General features: G+C 40.0%; 1 protein-coding gene across 3 annotated transcripts in view; it reads right to left on the minus strand.

The window, feature by feature from the left end:
- oprm1 (opioid receptor, mu 1) overlaps positions 1-18,169 on the minus strand; it is a 39,321-nt gene extending 21,152 nt beyond the window's left edge. For 2 of the 3 annotated variants that reach the window (XM_085182742.1, XM_085182740.1), the window contains exon 1: positions 16,869-18,169. In XM_085182742.1, coding sequence (XP_085038868.1) covers positions 16,869-17,110 — 242 coding nt within the window. In that variant the 5' untranslated portion in view covers positions 17,111-18,169. The remainder of the gene's footprint in view (positions 1-16,868) is intronic. The other variant, XM_085182741.1, reaches the window with a different exon arrangement.
- Positions 18,170-18,654: the final 485 nt, after the last annotated feature.

Here is an 18,654-nt window from a genome sequence, read left to right on the forward strand (position 1 = left end):
TGGTTTTGCTGTTTTTGTAGTGGACGTGACTTCTCTGATTGACAGGTGTCCTAGACATAGACCTGAAGCTGATGTCTGCATGGCCTCACCTTCGCTAATGGGGTGGCTGTGGCTCAGGTAGTAGAGCCGATCAGCTACTGATTGGAAGATTGATGATTCGATCCTCGGCTTTCCCAGTCTGCATGCAAAATATCCTTGGGCAAGATACTAACCACACGTAGCTCTTCGATGTATTCATTGGAGTGTGAATGTTGGTTAGATTGCACTTAAGTATAGAAAGAAGTGCTTGTATGAGTGGGTGTGAATGAAGTATGTTGTATACAGTGCTTTGAGTACTCTGGAAGAGTAGAAAAGTGCTATATAAGAATCAGTCCATTTACCATTTACTAACTGGATTCACTGAACTGGAGCTCCTGATCACGTCTGTTTTTTTTAAAAAAATGCATTCGGGGCAATTTAATGGATGTATCTGACATGTAATGGCTTACTCTGTAGTAAAGCCCATACGAAAGGTTTCTGCTTTAGCTTTGGTGACTTAAATTCTTGTGTTTCATGAGTCCCTTCGCATGTAGATAACATAGTACAGTTTGTGGATGCAACATGCTAACAAAGCTTGCTAGCATTAAGGGGTAACTCAGCATTCCAATGTCTCATTCATATGAGGTAACTCCTGACTTAAACCAACATTGAGGATTCAAAATATCCAAAAATTAATGGGTGACATTACAGTATGTGCATGAATCTTTTATACTAAAAAGCTACTTTGAGCTTCTCCCTTTGGACATTTCACTCTGCATATTTGATTTGGCAGCTTTTTACGTTTGATGCCCTTCTTGACACAACCCCAAAGGGATTTGTGTTTCCTTCCAGGGCGGAACCAGGGAGGTCTTACTTGTTAAGCAGTTGTATAAACCACTACACCAGGGAACTATCAAATCCATCTTTCACACTAAGGGAACCAAAGTGTACCAATAACATACCCCACTTCCCCAACATCATTACACCACCAAGACCACTGATGTTGCAGCACAAATTGAGACTCATCCAAAAATGCAGCATTTTTCCAGCCTTATATTGTCCAACTTTGGTGACTGTGTCTGTGAAGGTTCTCAGTCATCCAGGTCATCGTAGTCTAAGGAGCTTGGAAAGAAAAGCGTCTGGACTTCTTTGAGTTGCTTGAAGTTGCTTGAAGATGTTTCAACTCTCATCCGAGAAGCTTCTTAATTGGGCGTTTATAAAGTCAGCAAAGATGCACAGAAAAGAAGATCAGACACCAGCGAGGGAGGATAAGAAAGACAGATGCAACAACATTGTCATCCCCTATGTAGCCGGTGTATCAGAGAAACTCGGGAGAGTTTTCTCCAAGCATGACATCCCAGTGTACTTCAGACCCAGCAACACACTCAGACAGAAACTGGTTCACCCAAAAGACAAAACTCCAAAACACAAACTTAACAATGTGGTGTATGCTGTACAGTGTAGCGAGGAATGCCCAGACCTCTACACTGGAGAGACCAAACAGCCACTTCACAAGCGCATGGTACAACATAGAAGAGCCACCTCCACGGGACAAGACTCAGCAGTCCATCTGCATCTAAAGGACAAAGGTCACTCTTTCGCGGATGCCAACGTTCACATTTTGGACAGAGAGGACAGATGGTTTGAAAGAGGAGTGAAAGAAGCCATCTATGTCCACTGTGAGCGACCATCTTTGAACAGAGGCGGTGGTTTACGACACCAACTCTCTGCCATCTATAATTCAGTTTTGAGTTCCCTCCCCAGACGCCTTAACGCCCACTCACATCCTGGGCCATCTGACCTCAGGAAATCGCGTGATAAGGTGGGGCCAGGTTTCAAAATGAGCTCACCCGAAACTCTGGCTGATTGGGACTCACACCCAGTTTCACACCTTGGCTCATGTGATTAGGTAGAGGATCATCAGGGGGTCCTTTGTCCCTCTTTAAGGGGAAACTCTCACTGGGTTTAAATCTGGGACTCTCCACCATTTGACCCTTAGAACTGAAGAAGCTTCACGGATGAGAGGTGAAACGTCTTCAAGCAACTCAATGAAGTCCAGATGCTTTTCTTTCCAAGCTCCTTAGACTTTGGTCACTGTGTTTAAATTGTAGCCTCAGTTTCCTGATCTTAACTTATAGGACTGGCATCCAGTATGATCTTCTGCTACTGTGGCACATCTCCTTCAAGATTCAGAAATGCCCATATGCATACCTTGGTTGTAACAAGTGGTTGTTTGAGTTACTGTTGCCTTTCTATCAGCTTCAAGCAGTCTGGCCATTCTCCTATGACCTCTGGCTATTGAGTTACTGCTGTATGATTTACTGATCAGACATTTATGTGAACAAAGAGTTGAAAAAGTACCTAATGTAGCGGCGAGTGAGTGCATATGCAGAGTGAAACTGCATCCAGTAGGTATGCTTAATATAGTTGCCAGCTGCCTGCACGAGAGGGAATTTTCCCTGAAGCTTTTTACTGAAAGCTGCAGGCAACTTGCATTAGTTGCTCTGATATATGCCATGTTGACTCTTTGTTTCTATAGCAGGGGCAGAGAATGCAGTGACGGCTGGATATAATGGCCTAATAACCACATTAATGGGAAATAAATTGGAATTATCCTTTAAATTACTCACAGCACTTCATCACAGCATTCATCAATTACACGTCAGCTCAAATAAGCTTCTGAAATAGCTCAAGTAATTGCATTAGCACACTGGTTAGTACTGTTCTTCCCCTCTTTAATACAACCAGGACTTAAAGTTTTTGCCATATAAATTCTCCAGAACTAACATTTCTTCTGGGATCAAGCGTTTAAGGTTAAGTGTTCTTTTTAATTTGGCTTGCAGGAGAATCATGCATGTTTTATTTAATGTGACTATAAAAAGAAACCAGTGTCATGTAAGGTGTATCATTAAAGATTAAGTTAGTTATGATCTATGAAACTCCGGATGTAGTAACCTTGATGAAAAATGTATTAAAACTGCTGAATCCACAGCTTGCACAGAGTTTCACTATGCAATAATTCATCTTCAGAGTCACAAAGCCCAAGGAAGTGTTAAAGATCACCTCAGTGTTAGCCATATAAATTTTTTTATGCGTGAGCTGCCTGGAAGATCCCAACAGTAACAGCTATAAGATATGTATATATAAAAGCAGGAACATGGCATTGAAAAAGGAAAAAATTACAGAAATTTATTTTTCCTGCGTCCCTTTAATGAACACTGGCTTTAGCAGCTGCTCCCTTTTCACATTTCACTTACAAATGCCTTTTGTGTGCATTTAGATGACTGCACAAAAAAGAGAAAATTTGACTTATTCAGACTGGATAAGTGTGAATGAATGGCTGCAAATAAAGCCAAGGTGATCCAGACTAAAGTTGTGGAGCTACCAGAAGGTAGAGTAGTAGATGTATAGGACAGCTGGTAATCCCACAAGTCAGAGGGAACCATGATAAAGATGTGCAAGTTAGGTTGTGAGAAGCCAACTGGATGGAATACGATCCAAGCCATCAATACATAAATTGTACTGGTTATCAGAAAACAAGCTGGAAAAATAAGATGGCCACAGGATGAGACAGATGCCAGTGATTTAAAAACACAGAATCTCACAATGGACAGAGGTCTCCACCTTAAGTCCTGCACTCTGAGCACGCATTAGTGGGTGTCAGAGCCACAGTCCAGGATGAAACGCATCCATAAATTTATCAGGAACCTGCCAGAGGAAGTGGCTGATGTCAAGAAAGTGTCTAGAAAATACCTTGATCATTGAAGCACAAGAACAGGCCTAAAGCACCAGATCCATACAGGCAGGACCCAAGTTGCAAACTGTGCAAAGATGTCCCGAAGACCATCCAAGTAGAGAGATGTAAGATGCAAGCTGGGACAGTGTACACTGAGAAGCACAACCAAGTGGCTGGGACAGTGTATAGGAACGTTTGTGCTGCATATGGACCAGAAGTCTCCGGGTCCTGATGGTTAAGAACAACAGACCTAAGTCTTTGTAGGTTTTCTAGTTCCAGACAGACAAGCAGCTGTTGGCCAACTAACCAGACAAACTGGTAGCTGAAAAAAATCCAGAAGACCGCACTATGATAGATGTAGCAATTTCAGTGAACAGCAACATCAAGAGGAAGGCGCATGAGAAAATAGAGAGTACCAGGCGCCAAAGAAACAACTGGAGCAGAGGTGGAAAGTATAATCCAAAGTATTCCCAGTGGTAACGGGAACATTGGAAGCTAGAAACTAGAATAGTTGCTCCACCAGATTGCAGACACAGCCTCTGAGGTCTCCACACAGAACCCCAGCAGAAGTTAATTGGCAAGCGGTCTCTATAAATTCTATGGCTGCCATTCAAAGATGCACAAATCTACTCATTAGTGCTTAATAATACACAAATAAAATACTATAATTTCACTCACCAAAACTGAAGCAGAAACTTCTTAGACACCCTAAGCCAAAATACTGATAATCTTCATCACATAATTGTATTAAACATGTTCCAAAAGGCACCAACAACACAAACACAGCTGTTCTGTGACTTTTAATAATTGCCTCCAGAGGAACTGGAGTTTTTGGAACTTCTGCATTGGTTGGCGATTGCATGTTGACAAACAGTCATTTCTGTTTTAGAAATTACACAAAGAAATCAAATACAGAACAGCTAACAGCCTCAAAATGAGAAAATGGTGAAATATGTTATTAAATGTTCAGTGTGCATGACCTTGTAAAACTAGCAGGAGAACAATGACCTCAAAATGTAATATGTTTGGTTGGATATACTGAGGATTAGTAATGAGGAAGGAAGCAGCAGTTGTACAGTAGGCGGTAGAAACACAGAGGTAACTGAAAATGAATGTGTTAGTGGCTGGGAGTGAAACGACAAATCAAAAGTACTTAAGGAAAATGGGAATTTAAAAAATCTAAATACCCAAAGCACCTTCTCATTGATCCTTTCCATCTATACAGATTTAATTCATAGCCCAAATATGACACTTGATGACACTAAATATGAGTCTTGATAAATAGAATAAATATGCATCAACAAATTCTGACAACAGTGTAACCTTGACTAAAAAGGAGAATAAGAAAAGCATGGAATGAAAGCACATAAAGAAATATAAAGCACTCCCAAGGAAGCACTTTGAATAGCTGATAACACATTCTCGTCGCAGCCTGAAGCAGTGGGATTCAACACAAACATGCAGTGAGAGATTCATGAATTTTCTGCCATCAAACAGCGCTTCTGTGTGTGAGCCGGCCGCTTAATTAAACACTTTCACCTTTCACCATTAGTCGTCATAGAAACTCCCAATGGGTGATAAATTGATGATAATACTGAAGCGACTATCTGAAATGATTTTACTGGGGTTTTGTGTGTGTGTTTATAAGAAAGAAAAATGGCATTTAATCATTAATAGGTTTATTACACAGGGCTCTATTTTCCCAGAGTCATCACAAAGACAAGCACAAAGTAGGGGGTCGTGTCTGAAATTCGATGACGGTGCCAAGTAGCAGTCATGTGCACAAAAGGACAGGGTGACGAAAGTAAAATAGGAGGGTGCTGCTCTCACAGCCAAAAATACCAATATAACAGGTAATAATAATAATGGATTGCATTTATATAGCGCTTTTCGGGGCCCTCAAAGCGCTTTACAATTCCACTATTCATTCACACACTGGTGGAGGCAAGCTACAGTTGTAGCCACAGCTGCCCGGGGCAGACTGACAGAAGCAAGGCTGCCATATCGCGCCATCGGCCCCTCTGGCCATCACCAGTAGGCGGCAGGTGAAGTGTCTTGCCCAAGGACACAACGAGCGAGACTGTCCGAGCTGGGGCTCGAACCGGCAACCTTCCGGTTACAAGACAAACTGCCAAATCTTTGAGCCACGATCGCCCACAGTATGTTTTAGTATCAGTAAAGTACACAAATGGAGCTTAAATGAATTAATGCCCCTTAATCCTGTTCTTCAGCTAAAACTTTCCTATCCCCACTGCTTTAAACTTACCAGTGATATGTAAACTTTGAAACTACTGTTAACGCACATAAACTTTGTGTATGTGTGTGGATTGTTATACAAAATAGAGGCCCAGTTCTCCCTGAAATGGACTGAAGAGGCCATGATTTAGCATGAAGATTTCCCGAGCTGTCAAACAATGTATGCAGGTACTCACGTGTACACAGGGAAACAGATGTGTAAACACAAACATACACACACACACACATACACAAAAGTGGCAGACAAATAGAAAAGATGAATAATTACACATTTACTGAGGGAGTAAACAGCTCAGCAAGTGTGCCATGGTGGTCACATTGTGACAGATGGACATTGTTGTGACAGATGTGCCTCTGCTCAAGCTGAGGGTCAATGCTCACAGGTTGCCAGTGACACATACACATGACAACTCACACAAAACATCTTTCCTATATTCTAAAATAATAACTGCTGCTCCACTTAAGCACTTATGATTTTACAAGCTGCAGGAGTTATGTGCGATTTATTTTTTAATGACTGAAATAATAGAAGTATTCCATTTTTGTGTATTTTCTGCTTTTCCAATTCCACCCCACACAAGCCATTTGAGAAGTCTTTTGATTTTCATAGTTATTTTGTAAATATTGCTAAACTGTCTCGCAGCTAAAACCTTCCTCTCAAGAGTGTCGAGAGGAAGGTTTTTATCTTGTTATAATACTGCGCAGCCTGTAAAGTTAAGACTACAAAAGACTACAAAATCAGCATTTTAAATAATATTCAACTAAATTAATGAACTCAGTACCAAGCTGGAGTTTCAGGCTTTTCTACATCAAACACACCACTGTAGGTGTTAAACGTCCTAAGAGATTTTTTTTTCCTTCAAAAAGTATAATTCTGTATTTTCATATTTTAATGTTCTGGCACATATTTTTATCTTACCACACTGATGGCAACAGTTTCTCTTCTGTACACATGCTCAGTTATGGAAACATTTAATAAAAGCACCTATCAACAGAATGCTTCTGACCTGACTGCAGTGTGATACGAGGAGATCGATATCCATGAACAATCAGAGAAAAATGGTGACGGGGATAGAACTGCTGTGCCTTTTATCTTCTTTTAGACATGCACTCCTTTCCATTAATGTGACGGCATGTGAACATGTGTAGGCTTCATGTTTGAATAAGCACCCTGGTCACTTTTTTTTTATGTCACCTTAAGTACAGTTTCAACTGGGCATGTCCCTCCTGCCAGTTGTTCAGTTCAATAAAAAAAAATATGATTGTTTGGGCGAATGCTTTGAATAGTAATAAGAGATACATTTTAGCATTTTATCACCTCAACCACACAACTAATTTGCATAAAGAAAAAGACATCCATCTATACTCCATTGTTACTGTTCCCATTATACAGCAGTCTTTCTTGAAGCCAGTGTGCAAAGGGAAATGGTATCACATGCACACACACACACACACACACACACACAGGGATTTTGCTCTTAGTAATAACGGTGATTAAGATCAATAAGTTTAATTATATGGTTATTCACAGCAAGTGTTTTGCACAAAAAGAAAGCTAACAGCAAAGATTAGCAAACAATGACTATCTCCCTCACTAGAGACATCACTAGATGTCATACTGAAGGACACCTTTCTAACACCATTTGATAGTGAAATCCTGAAACACAAAGGTACTTGTATTATTCAGTATCCTAGATGAGGTACTGTGTGTGTACTGATCAGTGTTGGTTAAGTTATTTAAAAAAAGTAATCTATAACTAATTACTGATTACTTCCCCAAAAAAGTAATCCCGTTACTTTACTGATTGCTTATTTTCAAAAGTAATTAATTACTTAGCTACTTAGTTACTTTTTAAAAACACGATTTACAACCTGAATATGTGATAAAGCGATAGATCTTTCAGCCCAATTCTACTTTTTCTGCATGATCCATCATACAAAATGTAATCAAATGGAAATTAAAACTTGTTTTATTAGTTTTAATCTTTTAACTTTATGCATCAAGCAAACATTAAATTATATGCAACATTATCTGACTGGAAGAAATTTGTCTAACATTTAAACCTATTTTCTGCACATTCCAGCACATAAAATAAAATATTTTTTGTGTTTACACTCACTCTTTCAAATAAATGCAAGTAAAACACAGCAGAAAATAAATAAAATCAAAGACTAGCGGTCCTGTTGCTCTATTTTCACCTGTAAACCAGGAGTGGGGTAGGCGGAGGTTTGCCCTGGTGCAGGTGTGCCGCGGCGGTCAGTGGAAGAATCCGCGAGTTTCTCTGTGAATTTCCCATTACGTGGTAGCGCACTCGGTGCTTGCTCGGAAGTTAAGGGGTTTTTTGCTGTAAAAAGAAGTTTTCTTCCCACGCAGTGAACAGCGGACGCTAATGTTTTTGTCACTTTTTATGGAATCAAACTCAAAGTAAGGTCAGTACTTCCACGCTTTAAACGCTACACGCTCATACTCTCTCTGCACTCAATATATTATCCATTGTTGATCTGAACACAGCTGTTGTCACGAACGTCGCACTCGCTTACGTCATTGTCATGAGACACTCTCGCAAAAAAAATCACAATTTTAGTAACGCAGTAACGCAGCGTGCTTACGGGAAAGTAACAGTAATCTAATTACCGTTTTTGCAACAGTAATCCCTTACTTTACTCGTTATTTGGAAAAAAGTAACTGCCCATCTCTGGTACTGAGTCTACAACTCGTCCAGATCTGAGGGGGCTGTATACACCTACAAGTGTTCTAGTCTATGCTTACATGTTGAACAAGAAGAAGAGCTACTAGCACTACTGGCACTTGTCTGACTGCTGTGTTCCAAGTGTAAAGTTTGGTGGAGGGGAGATTATGGTGTGGGTTTGCTTTTCAGGAGTCAGGCTTGCCCCTCATTTCCAGTGACAGGAGCATATCGATACATTTTGGACAATTTTGTGCATGCAGCTTTCTGGGAACAGTTTGGGGATTGCTCTTTCTTGTTTCAACATGACTGCACGCCAGAACAAAAAGCAAGTTCGATAAGGATATAGAAGAGGGGTATTGGTGTGGAAGAACTTAAGCAGCCTGCACAGAGTCCTGACCTCAACCTGAGAGAACACCTTTGGGATGAATGAGTGCAGAAACTGTGTGCCTGTCTGACCTCACAAATGAACTTCTGGAAAGTCATTCCATCCCAGAAGAGCTAAAGCTCCTATAGCTGCAAAGGGTGGGCAAACATCATGTTAAAACCTATGGATCAAGAATGGGATGCCACTCGAGTTCACATGCGTGCGAAGGAAGATGAGTGAATGCTTTTGGCAATATATATTAGGGCTGCAGCTATTTTAGTAATCGAGTAATCTATTGATTGTTCCATCAATCAATAATTGAATAAGAGATAGTTTTGCTTTCTTAATGAGTAATAACAAATATTCAAAAGAGGAAAACCACTCACTGGTTTCCATTTTAGAACTTGCCGTGTTTTTAAGTTTAACTTCATGCAACAGCTGTCAAAAAACAAACAACTAAGCCCTTTGATTGTATGTACGTGCCATATTGAAATGTAATAAAATGCAATGCAAAAATATGTAATTAATCTCAAGGTAAAATAAAATAAGATATATGTGCAATCTAAACTAAGTCATAAAACATGTACCTATACTCTGTCTTCTTGGAAGATTTTCTGACATAAGAGGAGACAAGGTTTTCTGCTGCTGAAATAAGATGTTATGGTGGTGTAGACATCAATTCATATTAATGATAATTCACTGTCCAACCTAACAACTCTTAGGTCAATGACTCACTGAAAAGATAAGTAAACGAAAACTATTGTAAAATCATGAACATGTGCAACACTTGCAAAATAATGTAATTAATGTTATACTTTGTATCATTAGCTTGAAATCTGTAAGCACTTCAGTCTTTGTCCTGTCAGCAAAATATAATGTTAACATTTTAAATAATGTGTCACTAGCATGTCATTAAAACTACTTTTATTAAATTAGTTTGTTTTTTAAAGCATTAAAGCCAAGAATTTAATTAAACTAATTTAATGCAAGCACTTAATTAGCCTGTAAAATATGGCATCAGGAATGGAAACTATCCAATATGGATGCAACAGAAAACGAAAGTAGTTTATTAAAACAGTTAAAGCTGTTATCAAATTATAGCTGAGCTGAAATTTGGCAGCTCTGACAGGTATTTGCAGACATTAAATTCATGTGTTAGGAAAATATTGTCCATTTTGTGATGAAAACCACAATGAGAACTTGGCCTAGTTGGGTATGCTTGCATTTAGTTTGCAAAACACTTCAGACAATCTCCAAATATGGTTATCTGGACCACAATGACATAAATCACACAAACTGCGTGTATTCAAAAATGTCTGTATTGTGCCCTGCTCATGGTTTTTACAATTTCTGTGCACTTCAATGTGATTCACTCTGGTAATGAGTTTCCATCCCGAGAAATAACAAATATGGAAATAGATAAAATAAAATCCAAAGTCTTTCCTTTAGAAACAACCTTTTAAAGGTAAAGCAGACCTTGTTAAGTTCTGCTGCTTGTGGTCTGCTTTACCTTTTTAAGGTCTGCTTTATGCGAAGTACTTGACCTCTATCGGGAAGTGCGACAGAGCTGTGAAAATATTTGTCAACTGTCAACCTGTGATGAATTTCACTTCAGGTGAGGCCATCGCATGCCCTCTTTGCTTTGTTTACTTGCTTATCTTTTTGGGAGTTGTGGCAATAAATGAATTTAAAGGCACGTCATACTTTTTAAAAAATAAAAAGATAAAGAGCTACAGAAGAACAGATCCTTCCAATCTCATTAAAAAGTCAGCCTTGATGAAAAGAGACGTGTTTTATAGCACCTGTCATAGAGTATAAAGAGCAGAGTTAGGGTAAGAGAGTGAGTCACTTTAGAAATGACAGATGAACAAAAGAGCCAAGAGCTCCCATCAATCATCGAGTACAGAAAGACGCAAAATCAGACTTTTGTTTCCTCTTAATTAATCATTCCTTCATCCTCTCAGTGTTTACAGTAAGAGCCTGTCATTACGTTACTCAACAAAACCCCATTTTGCTTTCTCCACAGTCTGGTTAAGCGCTCGCCGTTGTCGTCTAACTTCTTCGTTTCGTTCGGTCTTTAAATTCAACAGAACACCTGCTCCTGGAAGCAGACTGACAGAGCTCTAATTCTCCAGCAGTGTCCAGTGGTGTTTGGGAACTCATCACTCACAGACACACACACAGGAAGGACAGGCTAATTAGTTCTCTGCATGGTCTACCCACAATTGTCTCCTTAGCAAGATATTAGACTCTGTACCACCCTGTTGTGCGCACATACACAAATTTAGCATGACGCAGCACGCTGAATTTGTGTCTCTCTGAGGTTCATGCTGTGCCATCAGTCTCCTGCTCACTGATTATAGCAATGATCACTGAGGTTCAGACGGCGTCTCGTAAATGCACGAGTCAAACAATCACTCTTCATTTGCAGCTGATAGTTTTATTGTTGCCAAGGATGAATGTTACTCCATAAATAAATTTGTCTTCACTCATTTTGTTCTAGGTGAGTTTGTACTCAAAGGCAAACAAGGTAACTGCATGCAAGAGGCAATTATCAAGATGTTCCGTTGTCATTGGTTATCAGCAATCAAAGCCATATAACATGATTGCCGCATGTCCAGCTGTTACAGAAAAGAGGTTGAAACACCATTTCTCAGATGCTGGCTGAAGAAGAGAAGTATGTGCCAAGTACAATCACGGAGGAATACAAATGTGCTGGTAGCTTTGGGAGTTACAAGTGTCTGCTGTTGATTTAGTCAGTTTACGATCTCATGGCTGTACCTGGAAAAATCCATGCACTGCAGAGCAACTCTAGAAGGGGTTGTTTATAGATTTAGAATGGCTCCCATTTGATTCCAAAAAGATTAGCGAAACAAAAACCAAGTCTATAAATATTGTAAGTTGTGCAGCTTTAATCTGTAAATCTTAAATCCGCCTCAACTGACAGCATCTGAATTATGATTTGTTCTTATATAACATCAGCCCAAATATAGCCTTAAACTAAAACGAGAAGAAGAAAAAGCCAGGCAACACATGCCATTTAGTGGGAGAAAAAATATTTGGTTCGATAAACGAAGCTAAATATCAAGCTCATTAGAGTGTCCCTGAGTACAGTTCACCACAGGCTGGGACGCATATGCAATACCCCTACGGAGATTTTCAGATCAAAGTGTTTTATATGTGGTTTTTGTGCTTAAGTTACAGAAAGATCAAACTTTCTCACAAATCTGTTTTATAAAGAGGCCTTAGAAGTCACATCTATCATGCATGAGGATGCTCAAAAATTCACATGAAAGGTGTCTGCTTCCCAAGCCACCACAACCTACCGACACTCATCAGAGAGAACATTTAAGATCTAGAGAAAAACAAGTCAATTTTGAGGGCGCCTTTTTCAGTATGCATACCCAGCAACCAACTTTGTATTAATGAGGTACAGGTCATTCTCCTCCCACGCAATCCACTTCCTGCTAATTGTTGGTTACTATCTGTAACACAATGTCAGATTTTTATTCTGCACAAAATGCAGCTGTTTTAAAGGAGCTGCTGTGTCCACAAACATAGTGCATAACACATTTATTTGGCCACCAACAGGTGCAATGGTAGCTCTACCAGTATGAACAAGCTCGTTAACAGAAAGGATTTTTAAAAATCTAAAATATCATTATTATAATAATAATCTCTGAATTTTCAAACTCATAGTTTCACAAAAAAGAACACATAATAAAGCACACGTTTTTGATGATTTAAAAATTTCAGTTATTTATTTGCACTCCTGAACAGACAAATTAGTTGTAGTGGTTGAATGCATTGCTTGACTAACTTCTGACTTCTAAGAAGCTGAAATTTGATGATAAAAATGTAAACTCAGTTTGTTATTGATATAATAAATAAGAATGAAATGATTCGTTTTAAACATGCTTTTCCTAGATTTCTAAAATATTTGTGTTTTCCAGTTTTATGACAGATGGTCTAACAAATTTGTTAAGCACTGTACATTTAAAGCTTAATGTATCTAACTATTCCATATCTCCATACTACAGTAGACTTGAAGTAAAGGCCCCCGGGATCTGTTTAGTTCAGATAAAGTCAATATGAAGCTAGTGCACTCTGTCTTGGTTATACACATCAAGTAGTTCTTTTGAAGCTGTAGTTGTTTTGGAACCATTACCCTCTCGGCCCTTCCCTACAGTGCTTCTTGCTGAGAGAAGATTAACACAAAGGGGATTTTTATTACAAAAAACTAGACTTACTTGTCTAACTCCTTCTGAAACAGACATTTAATCTAATAACCAAAGTGAAATCTTACATAAGGCCTGCGAGGCCAAAATGCATTTTACAGACTGAATTTAAAAGGTAATACCATTTAGATTTTGAAAATATGCTTGTTAAGCATATATTTTTGACTGTGGCTTGCTCAGCAACAAAGCACATACCAAGGTGTGTGTTTCTTATCTTGTTTTAGCTTTTCAGGTAGCTATGAAAAACCCATCAGCGTGGTCCCAAGCAATTAGTTTTTTATAGATTCTTCATGTTTCATGTCACTGGAGAGAAGCTCTTGTATGAATGGGGATATGCAGAACTTAGAGTGTTAGAGTACCATCAGAATTCTGCCATCTGTTGTGGAGCTATATGCAGTACAGAGGAAGCAGCAGTGGTTGGATGCATGCAGGTCAGCCTGTCAGCCTGCAGATGTTCAATCGATTACAGTTTAGGAAAAACTGAAAGCTGATAAATGTGCCCAACTAGGTCTAGCTCCTCATGAGGATAGATGGGGTTCAGTTTGGTGGTGATGGAGTCACTTTGCACTCATCACGCTCAAAACACCTCCTTGCGTTTCCATAGTAACAGGAAGCACTCAGCGCCGGCAGCACACTCCTTGTGGAGCCCAGCAGTTTCTGTTCATCCGCAATCGATTTTCCCGATTGAGCGTGCGGATCTCTGTTAATGTCTGTTTGCTTGCGAGAAGTTTGCGGATGTTTGCAGAGTTTTGTGAAGGGCCATAAGAGTCAGCAAAAGGACAGAGAGATAAAGAGTGAAAGGCGTTAAGGTTATCATTATTCAGACTGCAAGCGGGAGAAAATATCCCTCAGCAGCTGATGTCTCTTTTTTAATTTCAACAAACTACTTTCAACTACGGCTCGATGGGGACAGAGAATTCAAGACTACATTTCTGTTTGCAAGTAAATATCCACAGTGTATCATTAGCTAAATGGCAGTTCACTCTCAGTTTGCTGACATAAAGAAAAGAGCATAAGACATGCAGAGAAGGGGAGAAAGACAAAGAGAATAATGAATGCTAATGACCCTGGTGGACTGTGGTTTTGGTGAAAATTAAACATATTTTCTAGCATCCTTGCAATTCCTACAAAGTCTCATTTGCTCAAAAAGTTGCACAAATCCTTAAAACTTTTTTGGTCACAGAAGTGCCTGCGCAGGCTCCAGGCTGCCTGTCAGGATTAGGACTTACAGCCTTCTGATTACTATGGAGAGTAGCCAGGGATCATTGGGTGGGTTCCTTTTTATTATGCTTTGGTAAAACAGCTGAGGATGAGAAAGTGATGCCCTTCACCATATACAGTCTGTGTTGATGGCTTTAACACACCAACTGATAACTGCCAGACATCAGAAGACATTTTACAGTTTTGCATTGTTCTTCCTTTGTTTTTCACTCAGGTTTGTTGCTATGGAGGCAGAAGGGAGAAGATTCGCTGCAAGTGATTTGGTGCAGGAAACATCCGGCACAGATGTGGGAATAAAAAGGGAGAGAGGAAAAAACATCCGGCGTAGTTGTGCGCATTCTTTAGGAAAACAGGTGTATTTCAGGAAGCACTCAGACTGCAATTAGTGTGGGGATGATGTGTGCATGAGCATTCACCTGCCCTTGAATTAGTGGACAAGTGAGGAGAATTATAAGTGTTATATATTCTATTAGCGGTGAAGGAAGTCAACATAGCCAGAGAAGTCACCTCGGCAATCACTTGCATGAAGGCAAATTCTGTGCACTGTCACACTTCAATGACTCTACTGGACCAATTAAGCAGGCAATCACTAAGTGGAAAAAATTGAAGGCTCACCATCTTTTATCTCTGTCCTCCTAACTCCTAACTTTGACCACTGGCTGCCAAGCAGTTTTTGTTCCCTCAGCCCTTAAGGTATTCTTGCTTTTTACATCCTCATCCTGCTCCACCAGTCCAGCTTCTTTTTATTACCTAAACGAGCCTAAAGTGTCCCAGGTGCACTCTCAGCCGGGCCAAGTTTGTTTCCCATATTGGTTAAAAATGGGTGGTTCACCACCTTCTGGCAACAAAGACAGGCAGAGAGGCTCCCAGGTGCATCTTAGCAGGGCCAAGTTTATTTAACCCTGTTTGGACTTGTCACCGTTGGCCATAACACAATGAAAGGTTACTTGATGATCCTAATTACTTCATTTCAAACAGTATTGATCACATATGCTTATACAACAAGTGGCACAAACTTCATTAATATAATTGTGGATAATATTTGACCCAGATGTGTGGGTCTTGTGATTTTAAACATGTAGGTTAAATGCTTATCACAGAGATTCCATTATATAAAAATTCCAGTGCAGGTATATATATAAAGTGCATACAAGTATATATTTTAATATATATGTGAGTATATGTCTGGTCTATACAGGTGTGTGTATATATATATATATATATATATATATATATATATATATATATATATATATATATATAAATCATAAACAAATCCACAACACCAGGGAGCGTTTAACTGACATAAATGTCAGGGGTTCGTGTGTAATTAAAGACCAGTGAAATCCTGCTTCTGACAGTGAGGTCCACTGAAGTAGGTGGAAGTTTTTTTTAATCAGTGGTGAACCATTTTGATTATGAACAATGAAACTAAGACTATTTCTATTATTCCAGTTGGTCTACACTGACAATAAAAAGGCAAGTGGCCTCAGATTTTAAGTCTGTAGGACTAAACACGTATGATCAGCCTGTGCTTCTTGTACCAAGTGATTGAAATGATAAAAGCTGACCCCGTGAAGGGAAGGCATTTTAGATAGATGTATCAGTGAGATGTGAACATGATATATGAAATTTGGCAAGAAGGTTGGTTATCTATACGTAAGAAGCAACAGAGAACATGCTTGAACATATAGCTTATGTCTGTTTTTAGAAAGCAAATATCCACAAATCTGCTCATCTAATGTGTGGATTCAGAGCCGGGGAACCTGTGTAACCTTTAGCACTTGCAGGCTTTATATTAGCAGGTGTTTGTTTTAATACCATTCCCAACTATTTCTAGACTTTCGTTGAATTTGCTCGAACACAAGACACCGACGCCTTTGCGCGCAAGAAGGTAGCAGCATTGGACGTGGAGTGTGCGTTCGCACGAGACTTACATGGCGCGTGCTGTCATCACGTCACAGCATCACATCATTTTTGCTCGTGGTTAAAAGCGACAGATGAAGAGATGTCAGCTGCCACTGTTTTAAAGTGAAAAGTAGTGTGTTTTCCTTCGCTCTTTCTCTTTCCCTCCCTTTCCTTCGCTCAGCTCGGGTTTTGGCGCTGTAGCAATTTGCTGCGTTGTTGGAGGCATTTTTACGCACGAACGGCAGCTGTGCTCGCAGCGCTGTCACCACCGAAAGCACATGGTTTCCCTCGGCCTCATAAAAACACACGACGAAAACACACACCCGTGAATTAATGTTGGGAGTCATTTCTGATTGTGTGCAACAAGTCTGAGAACAAACATCCACTCATATCAGTGTAAGAGTTTTTTCTTTTCATTCTTTTTTTAATCGCCTTACCTGACAATGATATACATGACCAGCACGTTTCCAACCAGCCCCACGACGCACACTATGGAGTAAAGAGCGGTGATGGCAATCGCTATGATAACCGGATTGGCGTCGATTTCCATGTTGTTCCCTCTACTCCCCTCGGCGAAGCTTGTGTTGTCGGTGAAGTTCCCACACAAGCTGCTGCCGTTATAAAACGAGCACAGCTGGCTCCTTTGATCCGCTTCTGAGTAGTTGCCGGCGCTGTCCATGGTCCTCGACCGGTACGTACCGCAGGCGCGTTTTTCACCTCCCCTCAGGTGCCTGTCGAGCGCACTCGGTGCCTGTGATGCCCCGCTGGTTGCTTCTCTGTCGTGTGCTCGGGGCAGCTCTGCCTGTAAGGCGCGGGATGGGCCGCCGGTGGCGTTAAACCTCAGCGTGTTGAAGAATGTGCCGTGCGTATTGACGGTTTGAGGGTTAACGGCAGCCTGAACGAGTTTTCTGACGATCTTCGCGCAGCACAGCGAGCCTGCACGGGACAGAAGCGACGACGTGAAAATGAATTAGTTCGCTCCCTTTCTTCTTTCACTCTAGGGTCTTTCCTGTCTTTTTTTTCTTACTGCCTCTTTCCTGTCCTTTCATTCCCCCTTTTTGTTCGCACATGTCTACTCATTCGTTCCTTCCCACCCCTTTTCGCATGCCTTGTTGTGCTTCCTTTAGTCCCCCTTGCTCCGTCCTTCTTTCCTTTTAGTCTCCTTACTTTCGTTCCTTCCTTCTTTCTTTCTTTCTTTTTTCTCATTTTCCACCTTTAACCCCCCAGTTGTGTTTTCCCTTCTTCCCTTGCTCCATCCGTTCTTCCTTCTTTTCCTTTTTCCCTGCTCACTCTTTTGACCATTTTGGGTTTAAAACGCATTTTTTATCATTTTTAAAATATTTTATATATTTTCTTTCATTTCTTATATACTTTTTGATCACTTCCCCTTCCTTTTAACTTTCCTGCTCCTTCATTTTTTAATTCTACACGGTAACATCTCCTTTCTCTTACCTCACTTTCCCCCCTCTTCTTTTAGTTTTCTGTCATTGGGATTTTTTTGTTGCTCATCTTTGTTCCTTCAGTACTTCAGTATTTTTTCTTTACGTTCCTTTCTTTCTGTTTTCTCTGCATTTTACACATTACATTTTTCTTTCCCTAATTTTTATTTTCTTTCCTTCTTCATTCCCATCCCTCTTCCCATATTTCTCTTCTTCCTTCCCTTTTCTGCTCTTCTTGGTTCTTTCTTTCTTCATTCTGACTGGACATTTTTAAAAACCAGCTAAGAAACAGGCTATTGTTACCACCAGAAAATGCTTCAGCTGTGGTATCAGTTTCTATGAGCAGCAGTTTGCAGGACATTTACTGTGTCTGTCACCACATTTGTTTTAAAGTGAAGCATTACAGTGATAGTCTTTGCTTCTGTAGTACCTGCAGGATAATACAATGCTCACAGCATTGTCTGAGGACACAAAGAGAACACTTGTGATTATCTGTCAAGTCACCCATGCCTGCACATGTACCGCTTTGATAAGGCTTCTCACTTCTGATTTCCGTTTCTGTGCTTTATTCTAATTATGTGAGCCCAGCAGGGGAATGTAGCATTGCATAATCCAATAGGAATTGATTTTAATCGAGATAATGTCCCCACTTGTCTCATTACAGTTTCACATAGCTTCAAAAATGACAAAAGATCATTGAACAAATGTGCCAAAGGCTCCAGAGTAAAGCTTTTCAACATGATCATTACTGGTACTCAAAGTCACTGCTGTAAAATTGTTACTT

Source organism: Neolamprologus multifasciatus, chromosome 13, assembly GCF_963576455.1.
Source record: "Neolamprologus multifasciatus chromosome 13, fNeoMul1.2, whole genome shotgun sequence".
NCBI lineage: Eukaryota > Metazoa > Chordata > Actinopteri > Cichliformes > Cichlidae > Neolamprologus > Neolamprologus multifasciatus.